This window comes from Thalassophryne amazonica, chromosome 17, assembly GCF_902500255.1.
Source record: "Thalassophryne amazonica chromosome 17, fThaAma1.1, whole genome shotgun sequence".
Taxonomy (NCBI): Eukaryota; Metazoa; Chordata; class Actinopteri; order Batrachoidiformes; family Batrachoididae; genus Thalassophryne; species Thalassophryne amazonica.
This window is the reverse complement of record NC_047119.1, coordinates 10563036-10588608: the sequence shown is the minus strand read 5'-3', so window position 1 is coordinate 10588608 and position 25573 is coordinate 10563036. Positions and strand designations below refer to the sequence as shown.

The 25573-nt window shown below is 44.0% G+C and overlaps 1 protein-coding gene across 1 annotated transcript in view; it reads right to left on the bottom strand.

The window, feature by feature from the left end:
* LOC117529995 (formin-binding protein 1-like) overlaps positions 1 to 25573 on the bottom strand; it is a 161800-nt gene that overhangs the window by 115751 nt on the left and 20476 nt on the right. Inside the window, exons 3-4 of the mRNA XM_034192918.1 lie at positions 20235 to 20291; positions 19990 to 20137 (exon numbers count right to left, since the gene is read on the bottom strand). Of these exons, the coding sequence (XP_034048809.1) occupies positions 19990 to 20137; positions 20235 to 20291 (205 nt within the window). The remainder of the gene's footprint in view (positions 1 to 19989; positions 20138 to 20234; positions 20292 to 25573) is intronic.

Below are 25573 nucleotides of genomic sequence, written 5' to 3'. Positions count from 1 at the left end.
GTTAGTAAAGAAGCAAAGGTTTAAATAAAAGAACACTTGACTTTCTGTCTGGTATCCCTTGTTACACAGAATGCAGTAGCTTTGGTCAGTAGTTGACCTGAATATCGATGTCCTCTGCTGCCTTTCAGTAACATACCCGTGCTACAGAAGCCTATTGATAGTTCTCATTGGCAGTGCATTGTTTTGAACAGCAACAGGAATCTTAAGTGTTCTGTGTACTTATGCAGCAAAAATTGGAAAATTAAAAAGCAATATATAGGAGCCCAAAGTGTTGCCTCACCTAACAATACTGAGAGTAGTGAGTGAGAATACATGCTGGTTTACCTGAGCTAATCTCACTTCTTATTTCCCAATATATCTAGGGAAGCAAAGTAAAAGAAGGAAGCGTTTTACTGTTTCAGAGGAAGTATTTGAGCAAAGACAGAAAATATGACACTGGGGAGTTGGTAACATCCAAATTATAATTGAGAGTTTTTGGTGTTTCAGCTGTTAAAGCCCTCAGCTTCACATTCTTGTTTGTGAAGCACAATTTTGATCAAGATATTAGCTGCACGTCATATGACACAGTGATGTTACAAAAAAGCCTTTTTTTTTTTTGTTTGTTTAACTTGCAGCACTATTCTGGGTTACATCATTGTTACTGTGGAACAGTCTTTCCTCTAATATTTTGTTTCCATAACAACATTTCTGAAAAAAATACCCAGTGTCTCATTCTGTGGATATCAACAAATCTTCCACCACTTCGAAGATAAACAAACTCCTCTGACATTCATCAGATTCACAAAGTCCCGCTTGAAAGTAACGATCCATTGATCACAGTTTGCTTACAAAGAGAGATGAACTCATTCACTTTAAAACAAGACTGTCACAGTGAAATACTTTTTTGTTTTAATCAGCCAACTGGGAAGTAGGTAAAGAATGATTTAACATGCAAGCAGATGATCTACAATGTCGGCCTCTGTGTTCAAATACATACACTCAGTCCAGGAATCAGGTCTGGTAATAAACAAAGCTAAAGAGAAAAAGAACAAACAAAATCACAGAAAAAGAGCTGGGCTTCATTCTGTAGCAAATTCTCCACAATGTGCTACATCAGTATGCCAAAATTAAAAGTGTGACTACAACATAAAATATGATCATAATGCATGCACTAAATCAACTACACCAGAGAGCAGCCACCAAAGCTCCCTGAGGTGAAGCAGAGATGCACTAAGGTGATGTTTAACAATTTTTTTTGCACCCTCTGAATACCAGAAACACATGGTACAGTACTTTAACAAGTTTTTCACTGCTCAGTGGTGGAAGCCAAAAAAATTGATAAAAAACCCAAACCAAGGCATGTTAGCTTAGCTTGTTGGTAATTCTTAAAATGGGGACATGTTTGGGTTTCATTCATCCCACCCAGGGTATGTATGGTGTTGCCTATATTCCACATCAGTATCCAAACATGGATTGGCTGTGACATAAGCTGAGTAAGTACTGCCAACATGATGACACCCAGAGCAGAAGCCTCTAAAAAAGCTCTTCTGCCTCTCCATAGAAAAGGTATGGGTGATATCATGCAAGATTTGTCCAGTATATGCAGTCTACTGTATGTAGCAAATCAGAAAATCACCGTTTTCTTTCCAAAGAGATAAGTCAGTTTTCCAGTCTGTGTTGTGTGGGCCGCCAGAAGAGGAGGTACTGCTGGCCCACCACCAGAGGGCGCCCTGCCTGAAGTGCGGGCTTCAGGCACGAGAGGGCGCTGCCGCCACGGACACAACCGGGAGTGACAGCTGTCACACATCAACTCATGACAGCTGTCACCCATCTTCATTTCATCACTCCATAAAAGCCGGATGTCATCTCCACCTCGCTGCCGAGATATCATCTACCTGTGAAGGTAATTCTCTGCTAAACTGAAAACACTGACTAATAGTCTGAACTTCTTTGCAGCCATTTTCCTGTAAGTGTTTCCTTATCTGTGGGATTGGCGTTTGGTGTGATCAGCGACGGCTTCGCTTCACACCCCAACCAGATAAGTGGTTAGACAGGAGCTGCACGTGTGTGTGATTAGAGGTGGAGGTGACTTTCCACCTTCTGACTGTTTTTGTTACTGGGTGTGCACACACCCACATCTCACTGTTTGTGCTCCTTGCCAGCAGTACCAGATCCGACAGTCGGGGACGGTGATCACCTGGGAATTTGGGACTTGGCGGCTCCAGTATTCTCCGGGTTCTGTGGCGGTGGAAATCGTGTGGTTCCGGCTCTTCTCAGGACAGACGTCTTCTATCCTCGAGCCTGCCCACACGTCACCTTGGTGTATTGACTGCTGTCAGATTCTGTGATTGTCTGTATCATCGTTGTGCACATTCACAACATTAAATTGTTACCTTTTGGCTCATCTATTGACCATTCATTTGCGCCCCCTGTTGTGGGTCCGTGTCACTACACTTTCCCCAACAGTCTGTGGGGATGATACCTGTGTAGTAAATAAAAGCAAAGTCCCTGTAAAGTCAGGAGAACAGCATCTCAACTCGCATGAAGAAGTTCAGCACCAATACCACAGTGGCTTGTAGCTTTTCCCACCTCAGCTGTTTTGCCACATGCATAATTTCACCCAGTATTCACAGTTGACTAGAATGGTGGAAAATAAGTATTTGATCACCCACAAACAAGCAAGATTTCTGGCTCTCACAGACCTGAAAGACCAAAGAGCTGTTGAAGGACACCAGGAAGAAAATTGTAGATGTGCACCAGGCTGGGAAGAGTGAATCTACAATAGTCAAGCAGGTTGGTGTGAATAAATCAACTGTGGGAGCAATTGTAAGAAAATGGAAGACATACAAGTCCATTGATAATCTCCGTCAATCTGGGGTTCCAGGCAAGATGTCATCCCGTGGGGTTAAAATGATCACAAGAACAGTGAACGAACAAAAATCCCAGAACTACACAGAGAGACCTGATGAAGGACCTGCAGAGAGCTGGGACCAAAGTAACAAAGGCTACACACTACGCAGAGAGGGACAAAAATCTGATCTCACTGGGACAGGAAGCCAGTGAAGGGATGCCAAAATGGGTGTAATGTGGTCGAACTTTCTGCTTCGTGTCAAAGGTCTGGCTGCAGCATTTTGAACCAATTGGAGACCCCTAATGTTAGACTGCGGTAAACCACAAAATAGAACATTGCAGTAGTCCAATCTAGAAGAGATAAATGCATGGATCAGGGTCACAGCATCAGCCATAGACAGGATGGGACGAATCTTCGCTATATTTCGCAGGTGGAAGAAAGCAGTCCTAGTAATATTTCTAATGTGGAGGCCAAAGGACAACGAAGGATCAAAAATTACCCCAAGTTTCCTCACTTTGTCAGTGTGATGTATGGACACACGAGCCGAGGCTGAGCGTTGATGGGGTGACACACTGCATCATGGGCTACCTGAACTTCTGTAGGTACGTTGCTGTTCCCATAAAAAACTGTACGTTGCTTTCCAAACAACAAGCCCTGGATCACCAGCGATGTCAAGAATCTTCTAAACCAAAAGAAGAGGGCGTTCAAAGACGGAGATGGGACGGAGCTTAGGCGTGTACAGCGGGAATTAAAGGTTCACCTTAAAGAGGCCAAGGAGTCCTACAGGAAGAAGGTGGAGAGAAAGCTGCAAGACAACAACATGAAGGAGGTCTGGGATGCAATGAAAACCATCACAGGCTGCAAAAGCAGCAGCTGCAGCCCAGTAGATGGGGGTGTGGACAGAGCAAACCAGTTTAACGACTTTTTTAACAGGTTTGATTGTTCTACCTCTGCAAATCCCCATCAACCCCTCCCGCAGCAGTTATCACTTCATCACCATCAAAACCCCCAGCAGATCAGCCCTCACCCTCACCATCATCATCATCACCGTCAGCACCAAAACCCACAGTGGATCAGCCCTCGTCCTCACCCTCACCATCCTCACCACCATCATCATCATCATCATCATCATCATCATCATCATCATCATCATCATCATCGTCACAGTCAGCCGGAACAAGCACCCACTCTCACCGTCCTCCCGCCTTCACGGCAGACCAGGTCAGGAGAGAGCTAAGGAGACTCCACCCCAGGAAGGCAGCAGGCCCGGATAAAATGTGTCCCAGAATGCTTAAGGCCTGCGCCAACCAACTGGGGGAGCCCCTCCAGCATGTTTTCAACCTGAGCCTGCGTCTCGGAAAGGCCCCAGTCACGTGGAAGACATCCTGTGTCATTCCAGTTCCTAAGAAGGCACACCCGAAGGAGCTGAATGACTACAGGCCAGTCGCTTTGACATCCCATGTGATGAAGACCATGGAGCGACTGCTGCTGAGCATCCTCTGACCTGAGGACCCACTGCAGTTTGCATACAGGGAGAAGGTGTGAGTGGAGGACGCCATCCTCTACCTCCTTCACAGGGCCCACTCTCATCTGGACAGGGGTAACAGCGCTGTGAGGGTCATGTTTTTTGACTTCTCCAGTGCCTTCAACACCATCCAGCCCCTGCTACTGAGAGACAAGCTCATGGAGATGGAGGTGGACACTCATCTGGTCACCTGGATCACTGATTATCTAACTGGAAGACCACAATACGTCAGACTCAGTAACTGCACCTCGGACACAGTGATCAGCAGCACTGGAGCACAACAAGGAACTGTGCTCTCTCCAGCTCTATTCACTCTGTACACATCAGACTTCAATTACAACTCGGAGTCGTGCCACATGCAGAAGTTTTCAGACGACACTGCTATTGTGGGATGTGTGCGAGAGGGACAGGAAAGAGAGTACAGGGACCTGATACAGGACTTTGTGGAGTGGTGCAAATCAAACCACCTGCAGCTGAACATTGCCAAAACAAAGGAGATGGTAGTGGACTTCAGAAGGTCCGGGCCCACTCTGCAGCCAGTCTCCATTGAGGGGGTCGATGTGGAGGTGGTCCAGACTTACAAATATCTGGGGACACTTATGGACGATAGGTTGGATTGGTCAGCCAATACTGACACCCTCTACAGGAAGAGACAGAGCAGACTGTACTTCCTGAGGAGGTTAGGGTCCTTCAGGATCTGCCATAAACTCCTGTGAATGTTCTACCAGTCTGTGGTAGCCAGTGTCCTCTTCTCTGTTGTGGTCTGCTGGGGGAGCAGCATGAAGAGGAGGGAACTTGCACACAAATTGTATTTTTAGTTAGCAGCTTTTATTGATTAGTCCATTTTTGTTTTATTTACTTAACCCAATTTTGTGTGTCTGGTGCAATGTGTGTGTCTTGTCTAATGTGTAAGCTGCTGGATGCTTTGAATATCCCTCTGTCTGTCTGTCTGTCTGTCTGTCTGTCTGTCTCTATCTATCTATCTATCTATCTATCTATCTATCTATCTAACTGGACAAACTGATGCCGATGTCTCAATGGACCAAGAACCATCATTTCAGTCTTATCAGAGTTTAAAAGTAGGAAGTTTCTAGACATCCAACTCCTCACTGCTGCAAGGCAATCTTCTAAGGATTTTATGTGAATGAGATTACCAGCAGTTATGGGCATGTATAACTGAGTATCATCTGCATAGCAGTGAAAGGTAATACCAAAACGCCAAAATATGTGCCCAAGGGGTGCTATATAAAGGGAGAAAAGCAGGGGGCCTAAGACAGACCCCTGTGGAACCCCAAATTTCATGTCACTAAGGTTAGAGGTAGTGTTACTGTACAAAACACAGTGAGAACGACTGGTCAAGTATGACGTCAGCCATGCAAGGGCACTCCCTGTAATCCCAAAATGATTTTCCAGCCTATCAAGTAGAATATGATGATCCACTGTATCAAATGCAGCACTGAGATCTAACAGCAACAGAACCGTAGTGGTGTCCAAATCCATTGTAAGCAGAAGATCATTCACCACTTTAGTGAGAGCCGTCTCTGTGGAATGATATTTTCTAATAGCAGACTGCAGTGGTTCAAAGAGATTATTCTCAGTAAGATAGTCTACGAGCTGCTGTGACACCACTTTTTTCCAGAATTTTAGAGAAAAATGATAGATTTGATATCGGCCGATAGTTTGTCAATACACTAGGGTCAAGATTAGGTTTCTTAAGTAATGGTTTAATCACTGCAGATTTGAAACATTTAGGAACAGATCCAGAAGTTAAAGAAAGATTAATAATTTCCAGCACAGTCAGCCCAAGAGTGGGCCACAGGTCCTTAAACAGTTTTGTTGGTATAGGATCAAATAAAAAGGTTGTGCTTTTTGTTGACATTACGAGTTTTGTCAGCATGCCTAGTGAGATACTATCAAATTCTGTAAATCTAGGTAATACCTCAGTAGTGGCGCCCACCTCAATAGCAGGGTGTAGTAGCTGGGTTAAGGCATGCCGGGATATGTTTAACCTGATGTCTTCTATTTTCTTCTCAAAGTAATCCAGAAAATCTTGTGCTGTAAAAGGAGAGCGAACTACAGGTGGTTGTCCATGAATAAGTGTTGCCACCATGTCGAACAAGAACTTTGAGTTATGCTTGTTTTTGTTGATCAAATCAGAGTAGTAAGACCACTTTGTGGCCAGTAATGCATGCTTACAGTCTAAGATAGCATCACGCCACACAAGGTGAAATACTTCTAATTTTGAATGACGCCATTTCCGTTCTAGACCTGTTGCTTTATGCTTGAGGTCACGCAGATAATCACTGAACCAAGGTGACTGTGATTTGGGGAAGCGCGGTTTTAACACAGGTGGTGCAATCATGTCGAGTGTAGTTTTGAGCACTGAGTTGAGTTTAAACTATCCACAAGTCTGTCTACTGACTGGGTATTTGTCAAATGTGAAGCTAAGACATCAGGCAGTCTAGCTTCGAGTTCAGTCTTAGTTGAGGAGTTGATGCATCGCCGTAATGATATATAAGGTTGTTGTTCCACTAAACACGGCAGCGAAACTGTAAACTTATTAAGTGAGTGATCAGACACCACTGATGTAAGAGGCATGATGTCAATATTCGTGACAGCAATACCACGTGCGAGAACCAGATCCACGGTATTTCCACTAATGTGCGTCGAATCCCTGAATGCATTGCCGAAATCCTAATGCATCCACAATTTCCATAAATGATTTGCAGAGGGGATCAGAAGGCTTATTTATATGAATGTTAAAGTCTCCAATGATCAGAATGTTATCTACACTAGTTGACAAGTTAGAGATGAACGCACCAAATTCATCTAAACATTCAGAATATGGGCCAGGAGGCCTATATACAGTGACAACGTAATACGACTGATTTTTATTCTTCTGACCTTGGCAATGTATAATATTCTGAGCAGAGCGGAGAATCAGATGCTCAAACAAGTGATATTTGTAACCCCCAACAGCTAATAAGCTAAACCTAGATTTATAAATAAGAGCAACACCCCCGCCTTGCTTCACATCACGAGGGACGTGACTAAATGTATAAGCTGGTGGGCAGGCCTCATTTAAGGGGAGGACAGCTGTAGGTTTAAGCCAGGTTTCAGATAGCCCAATCATATCTAAGTGATGATCAATAATTAGATCATTGATCAACAATGATTTTGAGGACAGTGATCTTATGTTAATGAGACCCAGTCTAAGGACCTCAGTGGGGATGACAGTTGAACTGTTTGGGTTTAGAGGTGGTTCCAGAGTAGCATATATAAGATGTCTAGAAGTAGGTTTAGGTTTAAGACATTCCACGTGTGTTGTAGGTAGCAGACACGAAATCTTTGCTATTGCTGGAACAGCCACTGGGCTATCCTCAATTTCAACATCATCCAATACAGTAATGGGTATTAAGTTTGGAAAGCATATCCCTCTATGATTTTTATGGACATGACTACGGAAGCAGGCCACAGTCTCAACTTGTTGAAATTCCCTACCTGGCAAATAAACTGCACTATCACCATAGTGGATTTTCTGCACTAAATTCCCCGCTAAGCTAATGGATTCCACACCCACATTTGTCATAAGCCTTGCAGGGTCTCTAATCACCTGCTCCGTGGCCTGCTGTAGATTCCTAATATTACCCTCCCTGTAGAGCTCTATCTATGTTCGCAGACAAGATGGCGGCGCCTTCTCCAGTAGGGTGGAGGCCGTCCGGCATCAGTAAGCCACGGCAGCCCCAGAACAAAGGCCAGTTATCAATAAAGCTAAAGCCTTGCTGTCTACAAAACTGCGCCAGCCACCTATTTAACGATGTCAGCCTGCTAAACGCCTCATCAGTACCCCGGGAGGAGAGGGGACCATAGACTATTAATCAATGCCGACACATCTTTCTGGCAAGGTCACAAGTCCTCTCTATGTCCATTTTTGTGACCTCTGATTGCTTCATTCTGATATCATTGGTGCCAACGTGAATAACTATGTGACTATATCTCATGTCATGTTCCTTCGTCTGTCTTCCCTTCTGCAGTATCAGCACCCTAAGATGAGATGCAATGTCGGGAGCTCTGGCCCTAGGTATACATTTAACATCAGCCGGCGTCTGTAACCTGACTTTGTGGGTGATAGAATCCCCTGTCACTAAAGTCCGGTGTTTCGGCCTGGAGACAGGAGTGGAAGTCACTTGTGGGCTCAGAGAATTCACATCTGGCAAATCCAAGGGGGAGAACCGATTCACAGTTTGCACTGGCAAGTGTGATCGAGGTGCCACAACCGGGCACCAAGCCCTAAGGGGCTTCCTCCGCCTAGCCACAGTCCGAAAGCCGTCCTCCACAGCCGGCGTTTCTAAGCTGATGCTAATGGGCTCGCTAGCCGGCCCAAGACTAACCCCATCTGGAGTGCCCATAACATCTAACTCCACTGAGCTAAGAAGCTGCTCTAACTTATGGACACGGCTCTCTAAGAGAGCCACCCTATCTTCCAACATCACGCAGGATTTACGGAGGGTGTAAAGTAGAATTAGTAGTGTACTTTGTGTACTAAGAAATTCAAGAATGTAGCCAAGCAAACACAAGCTAACCAATAATGGATAAGCTAACCACTCCTAAGGCTCACACAGACACAAATAAATTTCTTAAAATTCACAGTAGTTACACTGAAAAACTAAAAGAAGTATTAAAAAGGTAAAAAAAAAAAGCAGCAGCTATAAAATACACTAAACAGTTAATTAACTAACAGTAGTGTAAAAAAATGAAATGAATAAATGATGACGGGGGTCCGAAATAGCTAACGCAAGCTAACTGCTAGCGAAAATGCTAGACGCTCCTAAGATTTTACACAGGAGTAAAATAATTACTTAAAATTCACAGCAGTTCGACTGAAAAATGAACAGAAGTGTTAAACGGGTAAAAAAGAACAGCTATAAAAGTAATGACAGAGAGGGGAGGGGTCGACCCAACTAGCCAAAGCTAACCGTGAATGCTAACTGCTAGCGATTCACAACAGGACTGTTGTTAAGTAACGTTCAGAGTAGATATAATTAATAACCAGAAGAGTGCTAAACAGAAATAAAAGAAGTGTATACAACCGTGTGAAGTTCAGAGTGGCGTCACAGCAACAAACAATCCGTCAGAAGCAAGTTGCCAGATCTGTGAAAATCACTTTATTTACAGGTATCAAGACAACACAGGTATCAAAACATCACTGCTCTAGAGGAGATCTGCATGGAGGAATGGGACAAAATACCAGCTACAGTGTGTGCAAACCTGGTGAAGACTTACAGGAAATGTTTGACCTCTGTCATTGCCAACAAAGATTATGTTACAAAGTATTGAGTTGAACTTTTGCAACTGACCAAATACTTATTTTCCACCATCATTTACAAATAAATTCTTTAAAAATCCTACAATGTGATTTCCTGGATTTTTTTTCTCATTTTGTCTCTCACAGTTGAAAAGTACCTATGATAAAAATTACAGACTTCTCTCATCTTTCTAAGTAGGAGAACTTGCACAATCAGGGACTGACTAAATACTTTTTTTTTACCCCACTGTAAATATGAAATGTATGCATGTATATGCATGAGCACAGTGACCCAATCCTCAAGTAGAATCTTTTTCAGTAACACAATATGTACAGTAGAGCATTGAGAACTAAAAATGTTATGGACTGCAGTAAGCAGGCAGGTTCAGAGTTCCAGCTGAGTGTTTAATAGTCCTCACCATTGTAGAAGACATCTACGTCTTGTGATCAGAGCTCTGATGAGAACACCAGTGTGCTGAGTCAACACCTTAATATGATACCTCAGCACAATCACAGATCATTGAGACTTAGGCTCTTTATCCCATATTAACCCTGTCTGTTCTTCATTATTGTTTATAATAAGTAATACATGATCCGTATCAGAGCAGCTAATTGTGGCAGTGACATCCAGTGCCCTGCACTTTTTCCTCCAAATGAAAAATCAGGGTTTTCCTTATCCCTGTATAGGCTCACCGGACCAGAAAATTTGGAAAAGTAGACCATTAAACTGGAAAAAAATGACAACTCAACTGATGAACTTAACAGACAGAAAATGAAACATATAAAAGTACAACTTATGTAACAGTAACAGTAACAGTGTGGTCTCATGCAGACCACCTGCACCACAGGGGCGGGCTGCACTCCTGGCTACAGGGTTTGTAATTTGCAAGTAACATGCACTGATCACGTGTGACAGACATATGCTTGGCATAGGCTAATGGCGCAATATTCCGCACGCCTCATGCACAACAGGCATGCAGCCTGTACGTGACCATGACAAGGACCATGCCCATACTCTTTCGCAAACTTTCCCCTGGATACCTTGGCATGGTTATGGCCTGCCACTCTATGTGATATGTGCGTGTCCAACACGTGTAGTGGGTTGTAAGTGAGTCTTTAGGGGTTTGGTTTAGATTTGGGGTTAGGGTTATGTTAATAATACTGTGCATTTATATATTTAAGGGTGAAATGGTACAGTGGCAAAGTGTCTAGTAACCTGAGAGTACTGCTCTACCATTGGCAATGCAGTTAAAAATAACAGAAACAAGGAAAGTGAAAAGTGAGACATTGGGAAGATATCCTGATGTCAGTTGAAGATGCTCTTTGAAAAAGGCCAATTCTAGAAAGTAGACAGAGGCCATTACTGTGCCAAACCAAGTCAGGCCAAGTCAAAGCCAAAAGAGCAGAATATGCCTGGAGGGGAGTAGATGATTCCCCCTCAGAAGAGCTGGAAATCCACTAACACTCTGTATCTAAAAGAACTTAAATAATAAGTAATGTCAGACAAAGCTTCCAGTATCAAGGTAGTGTTACAAACACTGCACCACCAGAGCCACAAGTTCCACATGAGCATATTTTCTATAAAAGGTCAGGTCCTGTGAGTCTGGTTTTGATTTTCTACACAAGTTCCCTTAACTGGACTTCTGTGACACAATTCTCCACAATTAATGCCCACAGGCAATGTTGTCTATGAATCATAACTGCCCACCACATAGCCAAAAGACTTTTTAATTGTGGAGTTAAGTGCCTTCAACATTTAAGAATAGTGTGTGGTGCAGCAATCTTCATAAGCTGGTTTAAAAAAGAGAAATAACCCTGTAATGATCTATAGACTACGATTTTGTTCTATAAAAAGCACTCGGTCAGTCCCGTTCTGAACCCCTGGCAGGCCTTTGGGTGTATCTATGTTTATTTAGTGATGACCTCAGTTCATGGAAAAGTGAACATGCACAGGGAAAAGGATATTTAATTTTTTTTCTACACTCATCTATTTTCTCTTTGTAGATTCCACAGTTTCTGAAGTAAACATTTATGTAAGTATTGTAAGGGAGAAGATGGCAAAAAATGCATGGATGAAAACTCTGTATTAGAAATAGCACATCAGATATACAAACTATGTAAATGCAGGAATATACATTTGGGATTATGCTCACAGGCCCATAGCAGATTTACCAGCCACTAGTCCTCATTTCACTGGCTACACTCTAAACAACTGCAATCCAAGATTTCTGACGTCTGTCAATCCGGATCCGGATCACTTCCAAAATTCAGTGAAGTCTGATGCCCTATTATCTATCTGTGGTGCAAATTTGGTGAAAATCCGTGAACTCGTTTTGACGTAATCCTTCAAAGCCTATACAAAGTGAAGTCTTGATCCAGATCCGGATCTCCAAAATTTTATGGAGCCTTCCATGTCCTAATATCTATCTGTAGTGAAAATTTAGTCAACGCTGATGATTATATAACATCCTTGGTGGACATAGCCCCTGGTGGACAACAAGGGGAAATATAGAGCAGATTTCTCTTGCAACCGATCACCTTCGTCTGTGTTTTGATGAGCTCCTCCTTCAACTTAAACAGCATGTTCCAGTTGCGTCAACCGTTGTAATGATGTCACAGTCAAGTTAAATGCACTCTGGTTTCTACGCGACACTGCAAGTTGGAAAATAAGATGAAAGCTTTGTTCCGCTTATGGATTACAGAGGGCTACAAAACAAATCTGCAGTCCAACAAAGAGACCTCATGCAAGAGGACAGAAGAAGGTACTGGAGGTATGTTAGTTTGGTTTTTGCGCAGTGTAGCTGGTCACTGTTGTTAGCCACATGTAAAAGATTAGTCAATAGTAGCAACACCAGTTTATGAACAGCGCATTATGTATTTCACGCTTACAAATGCTGTAGCAACATGTTTGCAGACAGCAGCGGGACGGCACTGCGTGCATAATTTATTAAACTGGGCACAAAACAACAAAAGGGTTAAAAAACAGTAAAATGTACAGCTTTTATTTAGTGTTGACACTTGGCGGAGTCATCTTGGTTTGTGAAGTTGGGGTATATAGAGTTCGAACAAACTGACCATTCGAACTATAACTTCAGGGGGCGTTCAAACTGAAACTTCCTCCTTGTAACTGAGGAATGACGACCTCCATGTACAATTTGCATGCACCAAAAGGCCTATTCCTGTCTTCGGAGTGAGATTGCATGAGAATTTTGGCTCTCTGTTGGGACTGTTTACACAGAGACTGCTACCTGCTGCTTTGGACTTTGAACTAACAGTCTTTTTCAAGACTTTTTTACTTTTTTACTTTTTTACCTTTTTACTTTTTTTACTTTTTTACTGTGCTCCAACGCCTAAGGAAGACCTCTAACGGTCGAAACATCGCGACGGAGCACTTTTATCAGCTAACTTTCATCAGCGTTGGCAAGCTAACTAGCTTGCTAACGCTTTCGTTTTTATTTTATTTTTTTATTTTTTTTTAGCACTGTTGTCGTGCGTTATCTGTGCTGCTCCACAGCGTGTTTGGTTGATTTTTGTTTTGTTTTGGCACCGTTGTCGTGCGTTCGCTGTTGTTGTGCGTTGCCTGTGCTGCTTCATGGCCTGTTTGGTGCCTTAATTAAGGCACTCCTTCTGCTGAATCACCTCTAAATTATTTACACATTATTCACTTTGTGTGTTTTTAGGAATCCGCTAGGTTGCGTAGCTACTAGCTCTTAGCCGATTTAGCATGGCGGCTTCTCCTGTCTCTCCCGTACTTTTCTGCTCTGGGTGTGAAATGTTTAGTTATTCCTCGGCCTCCTTTAGCAGTAACGGTACTTGTAATAAGTGCAGCTTATTCGTAGCTTTGGAGGCCAGGCTGGGCGAATTGGAGACTCGGCTCCGCACCGTGGAAAATTCTACAGCTAGCCAGGCCCCTGTAGTCGGTGCGGACCAAGGTAGCTTAGCCGCCGTTAGTTCCCCCCTGGCAGATCCCGGGCAGTCGGGAAAGCAGGCTGACTGGGTGACTGTGAGGAGGAAGCGTAGCCCTAAACAGAAGCCCCGTGTACACCGTCAACCCATTCACATCTCTAACCGTTTTTCCCCACTCGACGATACACTCGCCGAGGATCAAACTCTGGTTATTGGCGACTCTGTTTTGAGAAATGTGAAGTTAGCGACACCAGCAACCATTGTCAATTGTCTTCCGGGGGCCAGAGCAGGCGACATCGAAGGACATTTGAAATTGCTGGCTAAGGCTAAGCGTAAATTTGGTAAGATTGTAATTCACGTCGGCAGTAATGACACTCGGTTACGCCAATCGGAGGTCACTAAAATTAACATTAAATCGGTGTGTAACTTTGCAAAAACAATGTCGGACTCTGTTGTTTTCTCTGGGCCCCTCCCCAATCAGACCGGGAGTGACATGTTTAGCCGCATGTTCTCCTTGAATTGCTGGCTGTCTGAGTGGTGTCCAAAAAATGAGGTGGGCTTCATTGATAATTGGCAAAGCTTCTGGGGAAAACCTGGTCTTGTTAGGAGAGACGGCATCCATCCCACTTTGGATGGAGCAGCTCTCATTTCTAGAAATCTGGCCAATTTTCTTGGATCCTCCAAACTGTGACTGTCCAGCGTTGGGACCAGGAGGCAGAGCTGTGGTCTTATACACCTCTCTGCAGCTTCTCTCCCCCTGCCGTCCCCTCGTTGCCCCGTCCCCGTGGAGACGGTGCCTGCTCCCAGGCCACCAATAATCAGCAAAAATCTATTTAAGCATAAAAATTCAAAAAGAAAAAATAATATAGCACCTTCAATTGCACCACAGACTAAAACAGTTAAATGTGGTCTATTAAACATTAGGTCTCTCTCTTCTAAGTCCCTGTTGGTAAATGATATAATAATTGATCAACGTATTGATTTATTCTGCCTAACAGAAACCTGGTTACAGCAGGATGAATATGTTAGTTTAAATGAGTCAACACCCCCGAGTCACACTAACTGTCAGAATGCTCGTAGCACGGGCCGGGGCGGAGGATTAGCAGCAATCTTCCATTCCAGCTTATTAATTAATCAAAAACCTAGACAGAGCTTTAATTCATTTGAAAGCTTGTCTCTTAGTCTTGTCCATCCAAATTGGAAGTCTCAAAAACCAGTTTTATTTGTTATTATCTATCGTCCACCTGGTCGTTACTGTGAGTTTCTCTGTGAATTTTCAGACCTTTTGTCTGACTTAGTGCTTAGCTCAGATAAGATAATTATAGTGGGCGATTTTAACATCCACACAGATGCTGAGAATGACAGCCTCAACACTGCATTTAATCTATTATTAGACTCTATTGGCTTTGCTCAAAAAGTAAATGAGTCCACCCACCACTTTAATCATATCTTAGATCTTGTTCTGACTTATGGTATGGAAATAGAAGACTTAACAGTATTCCCTGAAAACTCCCTTCTGTCTGATCATTTTTTAATAACATTTACATTTACCCTGATGGACTACCCTGCAGTGGGGAATAAGTTTCATTACACTAGAAGTCTTTCAGAAAGCGCTGTAACTAGGTTTAAGGATATGATTCCTTCTTTATGTTCTCTAATGTCATATACCAACACAGAGCAGAGTAGCTACCTAAACTCTGTAAGGGAGTTAGAGTATCTCGTCAATAGTTTTACATCCTCATTGAAGACAACCTTGGATGCTGTAGCTCCTCTGAAAGAGAGAGCTTTAAATCAGAAGTGTCTGACTCCGTGGTATAACTCACAAACTCGTAGCTTAAAGCAGATAACCCGTAAGTTGGAGAGGAAATGGCGTCTCACTAATTTAGAAGATCTTCACTTAGCCTGGAAAAAGAGTTTGTTGCTCTATAAAAAAAGCCCTCCGTAAAGCTAGGACATCTTTCTACTCATCACTAATTGAAGAAAATAAGAACAACCCCAGGTTTCTTTTCAGCACTGTAGCCAGGCTGACAAAGAGTCAGAGCTCTATTGAGCTGAGTATTCCATTAACTTTAACTAGTAATGACTTCATGACTTTCTTTGCTAACAAAATTTTGACTATTAGAGAAAAAATTACTCATAACCATCCCAAAGATGTATCGTTATTTTTGGCTGCTTTCAGTGATGCCGGTATTTGGTTAGACTCTTTCTCTCCGATTGTTCTGTCTGTTATTTTCATTAGTTACTTCATCCAAACCATCAACATGTTTATTAGACCCCATTCCTGCCAGGCTGCTCAAGGAAGTCCTACCATTATTCAATGCTTCAATCTTAAATATGATCAATCTATCTTTGTTAGTTGGTTATGTACCACAGGCCTTTAAGGTGGCAGTAATTAAACCATTACTTAAAAAGCCATCACTTGACCCAGCTATCTTAGCTAATTATAGGCCAATCTCCAACCTTCCTTTTCTCTCAAAGATTCTTGAGAGGGTAGTTGTAAAACAGCTAACTGATCACCTGCAGAGGAATGGTCTATTTGAAGAGTTTCAGTCAGGCTTTAGAATTCATCATAGTACAGAAACAGCATTAGTGAAGGTTACAAATGATCTTCTTATGGCTTCGGACAGTGGACTTATCTCTGTGCTTGTTTTGTTGGACCTCAGTGCTGCTTTTGATACTGTTGACCATAAAATTTTATTACAGAGATTAGAGCATGTCATAGGTATTAAAGGCACTGCGCTGCGGTGGTTTGAATCATATTTGTCTAATAGATTACAGTTTGTTCATGTAAATGGGGAATCTTCTTCACAGACTAAAGTTAATTATGGAGTTCCACAAGGTTCTGTGCTAGGACCAATTTTATTCACTTTATACATGCTTCCCTTAGGCAGTATTATTAGACGGTATTGCTTAAATTTTCATTGTTACGCAGATGATACCCAGCTTTATCTATGCATGAAGCCAGAGAATACACACCAATTAGCTAAACTGCAGGATTGTCTTACAGACATAAAGACATGGATGACCTCTAATTTCCTGCTTTTAAACTCAGATAAAACTGAAGTTATTGTACTTGGCCCCACAAATCTTAGAAGCATGGTGTCTAACCAGATCTTTACTCTGGATGGCATTTCCCTGACCTCTAGTAATACTGTGAGAAATCTTGGAGTCATTTTTGATCAGGATATGTCATTCAAAGCGCATATTAAACAAATATGTAGGACTGCCTTTTTGCATTTACGCAATATCTCTAAAATCAGAGAGGTCTTGTCTCAGAGTGATGCTGAAAAATTAATTAATGCATTTATTTCCTCTAGGCTGGACTATTGTAATTCATTATTATCAGGTTGTCCTAAAAGTTCTCTAAAAAGCCTTCAGTTGGTTCAGAATGCTGCAGCTAGAGTACTGACGGGGACTAGCAGGAGAGAGCATATCTCACCCGTGTTGGCCTCTCTTCATTGGCTTCCTGTTAATTCTAGAATAGAATTTAAAATTCTTCTTCTTACTTATAAGGTTTTGAATAATCAGGTCCCATCTTATCTTAGGGACCTCGTAGTACCATATTACCCCATTAGAGCGCTTCGCTCTCAGACTGCAGGCTTACTTGTAGTTCCTAGGGTTTGTAAGAGTAGAATGGGAGGCAGAGCCTTCAGCTTTCAGGCTCCTCTCCTGTGGAACCAGCTCCCAATTCAGATCAGGGAGACAGATACCCTCTCTACTTTTAAGATTAGGCTTAAAACTTTCCTTTTCGCTAAGGCTTATAGTTAGGGCTGGATCAGGTGACCCTGGACCATCCCTTGGTTATGCTGCTTTAGACGTAGACTGTGGGGGGGTTCCCATGATGCACTGTTTCTTTCTCTTTTTGCTCCGTATGCATCACTCTGCATTTAATCATTAGTGATCGATCTCTGCCCCCCTTCACAGCATGTCTTTTTCCTGGTTCTTTCCCTCAGCCCCAACCAGTCTCAGCAGAAGACTGCCCCTCCCTGAGCCTGGTTCTGCTGGAGGTTTCTTCCTGTTAAAAGGGAGTTTTTCCTTCCCACTGTAGCCAAGTGCTTGCTCATAGGGGGTCGTTTTGACCGTTGGGGTTTTTCATAATTATTGTATGGCCTTGCCTTACAATATAGAGCGCCTTGGGGCAACTGTTTGTTGTGATTTGGCGCTATATAAGAAAAAAGTTGATTGAGTTGATTGATTGATCATCTGTAAAACACCCCGATAAAGTGATGGGTAGCAAGGAAACCCTGCATGTCTTGGTCCCTCATGGCATACCATTGCTCACTCCTTGCTCTCAAAACCTTTGCACGGTTTTTGATAAATACCATGCACACTTATTCAACCAGTGTTGTAACAAAGTAAAAATACTTCACTACTGTACTTAAGTACGTTTTGGGAGACTTTGTACTTTAATTCAGCTTACTTTCACTTTTACTTCACTACATTTCCGACGTTAATTGCATACCTCTACTCAGATACATTTTCTATGCGCCATGCCGTTACTTGTTACAAAAAAAAAAACACACATGAAAAAAGTCGTGTTTTCACCCAGAGACACCACTGATTACTAGTGACTGCAACGAAGTCAGGCCGATTTGTCATGAGGCATGTCCGGTAGGCTTTTTTGCAGTTTCGCACTTGTTTGTCAAGAAAATTATAATTTCTCTACATTGATTACAGACCTGCAGCAGGTCTGTAATCAACTTGTCTGCAGCACGGCTTTGCTTTGAACCTACGATCTACGATTCATGGATTCATTGATTTATTTCGCTTTATCCTAATTTTTCCCCGTTAAAACCCTGAAGAGCACATGTCTGTGAGTAATATTTAATATTTTTATGTTACTCCGACCTGTTATGGTCTTCTGAAACAGTTGACGGATGTATTTTATAACTTAAAAACGGGACCGATGCTAACGCGTTAGCATGTCTATGGCGTTTTCAGTGTTAAAGTTAGCATTAAGCTGTTCACATCAGCAGGTTAGTGTTGATTTGTTTTCTGTTAAATTAATGGCTCAGCGTTCGTTGTCGTAAAAGAGTCAAATTGTAATTTTTAAAATTTATTTTTATTCATATATTATAGCAACAACAATAATAGTCTATATAATAGACAATAATAGTCAATAATTATAGACTAATAATGCTACAATACAATTTTAGAGAAAGAGACAAAAAGAATCTAATGAAACAAAGCACAACAGAAAAGATAAAACCATGTAACAATGAAAATAAATAAATACTTATAGAAATAAATAACTGTTTCCTGTGAACACCTAGTGAGTAGCCTACTCTTGTTTAGGTTTTGAAACCTTTTTTCTGAAGTGTTTTTGTTTGATGTGCACAATTTTCAGTATTTTGACTAATACCACCAGTCATTTACAAGCCTAGATAAACTTTAATATAAAAAAAAAAAATCAGTCCATTTCTGATTATTAACATTTACTTGTACTTTTACTTTCAATACTTGCGTACATTTAGTTGTACATTACTTGTCATACTTAAGTACAATAAATACTACATACTTTAAGACTTTTACTTGAGTAGCATTTCAATCGGTGACTTGAACTTCTACCAAAGTCATTTTTTTAATGGGTATCTGTACTTTTACTTAAGTGTGATTTTCCGGTACTTTATACAACATTGTATTAAACCAACCAATGTAAAACATTGTCCAAAGCCTGAACTCATGTACAACCCCAATTCCAGTGAAGTTGGGACGTTGTGTGAAATGTAAATAAAAACAGTATACAGTGATTTGAAAATCCTCTTCAACCTATATTCAATTGAATACACCACAAAGACAAGATATTTAATGTTCAAACTGATAAACTTTATTGATTTTGTGCATACCACTGTCCCAACGTTTTTGAAATGTGTTGCAGGCATCCATTTCAAAATGAACAAATATCTGCACAAAAACAATAAAGTTTATCAGTTTGAACATTAAATATCTTGTCTTTGTGGTGTATTCAATTGAATATAGGTTGAAGAGGATTTGCAAATCACTGTATACTGTTTTTATTTACATTTCACACAAAGTCCCAACTTCATTGCAATTTGGGTTGTATATCTGCACTGTAAAATATCTAAATAATAACTAAAGGCATAGTGGTTTGATGTTAAAATGGCTATAAAAACAATTTCACTTGTCTTAAGTCTGGAAACAAATGACGAGGGTTTAGTTGTCTGACAGAAGACAGAGTACTTGCACCTGCTACGTGGACCAGCAGAAATGTTATGCTCTGACAAAGATCTTGGACCATCACAAAGTTCAACTCCATTATAAAACACTATGAAACACACTCAAAATCTGAGTCAGTGAAAGATTAAGTTTTTTGGCCCGTTGCTGTCAACACAAAGTGCTGGCAGACTATCGGGACAGTGTTAACGTCTACATTAAAGTGACTGTTGACAAAAGAGGTCTCACCGATTTTCTTTCTGTCTTGAGCTCCTGCAAGTATCGAGACAGTTCTGTGATGATTTGAGACGTCAAGTTCTCTGCAATAACTTCGTGTTGGCCGGCGTAGTCATTTAACTCATTAAGTGTCAAGAGGAAAGCTCGGCAGAATGTGTACCTGGTAAGACACAGGAAATGGTGCAGAGTTGTCATATTTTAAACTGAAAATTTGGGGGAGCACACATGACTGTTACACAGTAGATTCATAAACTCACTTGCTCTCTTCCTCCTCTCTTGAATTCTTCTTGGGCTGATACTTCTTTGATAAATTCCTGTGAGGGTGAAAAAGGTGAAGAATTACAGGCGTTTTTATTTCTTATTTTTGCAGTTTCATCAATAAAAGCATGGCCTCCAGATAATGGAGTGAAACACTCCTTAAATTTTCCTGACACGGCTCTTATAGACCTGCTAAATGTTCCTCCACAAGAATATTCAATAAAGTAGATTGTTCCTGCTTCAACATCGACATCCCCCCTCTCTGAACATCATGCATCATCGCACTGGGAATATGCACGCATTCACCAGAAACAAGATTGCTTTAATAATGCTGCCATTGCCCTGGTTATTACTCTGGCTGCGCTGACATGACAACAGAGACAATAAGGAGATGTACAGCAGATGGCACAGATTGTGTTGGGATGAGAGTACAAAGGTGTGTCAGATAACAGATTGCAAATAAATAACCCTGCTACAGTGTCTTTCAGTGACCTTCTTTCAACATAACAATTATTTTGCCTTCTGAATGGCTACTGCACATCATATATCAACATGACAGTTATTATCCAACTGTGCTGATGGTCCCATTCATGGTCATTCTGTCAGCACAATTTAATAACAAGCACTATGTTTGACAGATTTGGGTGCATAATGCATTCAACATCCTTTCATCTAAAAAAAACCTATACATTGGCGTTATGGTAAAAATTAGCAACAAGATGGTGCAGACTGCACAATTTTAATAGTCCACAGATTATCTTTATGGATGATTAATTGATTTCTGCACTTTATCAAGAATATCACAATAAGAATTCATGATTTTATGATTTTTTTTTTTCCAATGCAGTGCTTTAGGTTGAATGTCACATTTGCGATTCTCACCACAGAGACTATTCACAACAAATGACCTCCAGGGGAAAGGTCCTCTTTTGCAATACCCACAAAGTGTTGCTCCGGACACAAGTTAGTGGTGACTTCAGGTTAAAGGGAAAGCTCAACATTTTTCATCCTGGCCTCTATTTTTAGACATTGTGGGGATCATCGTGTCACTCGTGACAAAAATGAATTTAATCGGCACAATATTTATTTAGAATACATACATCATCACGTGTTAATGGGCTACATAATGTAATGGCACGGGGCAAGTTAATCACACTCTCAGTAAATTGTCACTTAATGGATGAAAATGTCCCCAAAAGTGTCTGGTAGCATTGAAAGGGTCCCTACAAAGTTGAACTTTTTGCATGACTGTTGATAAGGGGCCTGGTCTGTATCCCACTTGTAATGACTCTGTGGACATTAGTGATGCCAAACAGCTATGAGGCTAAGGTAAGTTGCTAACTGTATAATCAGTCTTCTTAAACATTTTCTTTTCCGTGTACTTGTTGTGTGGGCCGCTGAAGAGGAGGTACTGCTGGCCCACCACCACCAGAGGGCGCCCTGCCTGGAGTGCGGGCACCAGAGGGCGCCGCCGCCTCACGGGAGCAGCCTCGGTGACAGCTGTCACCCATCACCTGAGACAGCTGACGGCAATCATCAGTGGGGTATATCAGCAGGACGGCATCTCCACCTCATTGCCGAGATATCGTTTTTACCGGAGGTAACGTATTGACGCTAACAGAGTGTATTCTTTTGGATTGAGCTAGTTATTTGGATTACTGTTCCAACGAGAGGTGGAGGTAACTTTCCTGCTGTTCGGAGTCCTGGGTGCAAACACGCCCCCATCTGACTGTACTTTGTTTCCTCGCCAGCAGTACCAGGTCCGACACGCGGAGGCAGTGGCCACCTGGGAGTTCGGGACTTGGCGGCTCCAGTATTCCCGGGGTCCTGTGGCGGAGGAAGCCGTGTGGTACCGGTCTTACCTTGGAGAGGCGTCTCCTATCTTCGAGCCTGCCCACACGACACTTTTGTGAATTGACTGTTGTCCATTTCTGTGATTGGTTGTATTCGTTGTGCACATTCACAACAGTAAAGCGTTGTTATTTGACTTACTCCATTGTCCGTTCATTTGCGCCCCCTGTTGTGGGTCCGTGTTCCTACACTTTCCCAACAGGATATCTCGGCCAGCGTCATGGATCCCGAGGGGCGTCAACCGGCTGTTGAACGGCCAATGGAAGAACAAGGCGCACAGGCGTCCGCAGGAGGGGTAATCGGTGAGTTGCAGCGGATCCTCACCGCTTTCACGACTCGGTTAGATTTGATGACCGAGCAGAACGTCCTCCTGAACCGCAGGGTGGAGGCTCTCGCCGCTCAGGTGGAAGCACGCCCTCCGGGCGCCGCTGCGGCTCTCCCTCCCGTAGAACCTGTGCGTAACAACGACGTTCCACTGGTTGTCCAACGACCCCTCCCACCTTCCCCTGAAGCATACATAAGCCCCCCAGAGCCGTACGAAGGCTGTGTGGAGACGTGCGCGGATTTTCTTATGCAGTGTTCGCTCGTCTTCGCACAGCGTCCCGTCATGTACGCGACTGACGCTAGCAAAGTAGCTTATGTGATAAATCTGCTTCGTGGTGAGGCACGTGCTTGGGCTACAGCGCTCTGGGAGCAAAGTTCACGGCTCCTTCTGACATATGATGGGTTTGTGAGGGAGCTCAGAACGGTGTTCGATCACCCTAATAGAGGAGAGACCGCTTCAGCCGTGCTGCTGTCAATGAGACAGGGGCGCCGGAGCGCAGCTGCCTATGCAGTCGACTTCCGCATCGCGGCTGCGAGGTCCGGCTGGAATAGCGCTGCCCTCCGCGCCGCCTTCGTAAACGGACTGTCATTGGTCCTCAAGGAGCACCTGGTGGCTAAGGACGAACCGCGGGATTTAGATGGGCTTATCGATCTTGTTATACGTTTAGACAATCGGTTAAATGAGCGCCGTCGGGAACGAGACGAAGGGCGTGGCCAGGCACGCGTCGTCCCTCTCCCTTCCGGTTCCGACCGCGTTCCGCCCTCCCCACGCTCCACGGCCCCTGCGCTCCGTGCGGTTGCAGCCCCCCCTGCTGACGAAGCTATGGACACGAGTAGGGCAACATTTAGGGCACCGGTCACACAAAGGAGGCTGGCCCGCGGGGCGTGTTTTGTTTGTGGCTCGATTGAGCATCAAGTAAGAGACTGCCCCGAGCGGTTAAACACCAACGCCCGCCCCTAGAAACTGGGCTAGGGGTGGGCCGAGACGTTCACGTGGGACACACCCACATCGCCACACGACTCCTAGTTACAATCCTTTATGAGGATTTAACCCTGAAGGCCCCAGCACTGGTGGACACGGGCTCAGAAGGGAATTTGCTAGATAGCAAATGGGCTAGGGAGATAGGGCTCCCTCTGGTGGCGCTTACCTCGCCTGTGCAGGTACGGGCGCTAGATGGCTCCCTACTCCCTCCAATCACTCACAAGACACCACCAGTAACTCTGGTGGTGTCGGGGAATCACCGGGAGGAAATCGAGTTTTTCGTGACTCCGGCCACCTCCCGTGTGATTTTAGGTTTTCCCTGGATGTTGAAACACAATCCCCGGATCGATTGGCCGTCCGGGGTAGTGGTTCAGTGGAGCGAGACCTGCCATCGGGTATGTTTAGGTTCCTCGGTTCCTCCCGGTTCCCAGGCCAGGGAGGAGGTCAGAGCCCCGCCCAATCTAGGGACGGTGCCGGTGCAGTACCATGACCTTGCGGAGGTGTTCAGCAAGGATCTGGCACTCACCCTTCCCCCGCACCGCCCGTATGATTGTGCCATTGATTTGGTTCCAGGCGTTGAGTTCCCGTCCAGTAGGCTGTACAACCTCTCACGACCTGAACGCGAATCAATGGAGACCTACATCCGGGACTCTTTGGCTGCCGGGTTGATCCGGAATTCCACCTCCCCGATGGGTGCGGGTTTCTTTTTTGTGGGGAAAAAGGATGGCGGATTACGTCCATGCATCGATTACAGGGGGCTGAACGAAATCACGGTTCGTAACCGATACCCCTTACCCTTGTTGGATTCGGTGTTCACGCCCCTGCATGGAGCCAAGATATTCACCAAGCTTGATCTTAGGAATGCGTATCACCTTCGGATCCGGAAGGGAGACGAGTGGAAGACGGCATTTAACACCCCGTTAGGTCATTTTGAGTACCTGGTCATGCCGTTCGGTCTTACAAATGCTCCCACGACGTTCCAAGCGTTGGTTAATGATGTCTTGCGGGACTTCCTGCACCGATTCGTCTTCGTGTATTTAGACGACATACTCATCTTTTCTCCGGATCCTGAGACCCATGTCCGACATGTACGTCAGGTCCTGCAGCGGTTATTGGAGAACCGGCTGTTTGTTAAGGGCGAGAAGTGTGAGTTCCACCGCACCTCTTTGTCCTTCCTGGGGTTCATCATCTCCCCCAACTCCGTCGCTCCTGATCCGACCAAGGTTGCAGCGGTGAGAGACTGGCCCCAACCCACAAGCCGTAGGAAGCTGCAACAGTTCCTCGGCTTTGCGAATTTCTACAGGAGGTTCATTAAGGGCTACAGTCAGGTTGTTAGCCCCCTGACAGCCCTGACCTCACCAAAAGTCCCCTTCACCTGGTCGGATCGTTGCGGTGCCGCGTTCAAGGAGTTGAAACGGCGCTTCTCGTCTGCACCCGTTCTGGTGCAGCCCGATCCTAGTCGCCAGTTAGTGGTTGAAGTGGACGCCTCGGACTCAGGGATAGGAGCTGTGCTGTCCCAGAGTGGGAAGACCGATAAGGTCCTTCACCCGTGTGCCTATTTTTCCCGCAGGTTGACCCCGGCTGAACGGAACTATGACGTCGGCAATCGAGAACTCCTTGCGGTGAAAGAGGCTCTTGAAGAGTGGAGACATCTGTTGGAGGGAACGTCCGTGCCATTCACGGTTTTCACTGACCACCGGAACCTGGAGTATATCAGGACCGCCAAGCGGCTGAATCCCAGGCAAGCCCGCTGGTCACTGTTCTTCGGCCGTTTTGACTTCCGCATCACCTACCGGCCCGGGACCAAGAACCAGAAATCGGATGCCTTGTCCCGGGTACACGAAGACGAGGTCAAAACGGAGTTGTCGGATCCACCGGAACCCATCATCCCGGAGTCCACTATCGTGGCCACCCTCACCTGGGACGTAGAGAGAACCGTCCGGGAGGCCCTGGCACGAAGCCCGGACCCCGGGACTGGACCAAATAACAGACTTTACATCCCACCAGAGGCAAGGGCTGCAGTCCTGGACTTCTGTCACGGCTCTAAGCTCTCCTGTCATCCAGGGGTGCGAAGAACCGTGGCAGTTGTCCGGCAGGCTTCTGGTGGGCGTCCCTGGAGGCCGACGTCCGGGACTATATCCAGGCCTGTACCACCTGTGCCAGGGGCAAGGCCGACCATCG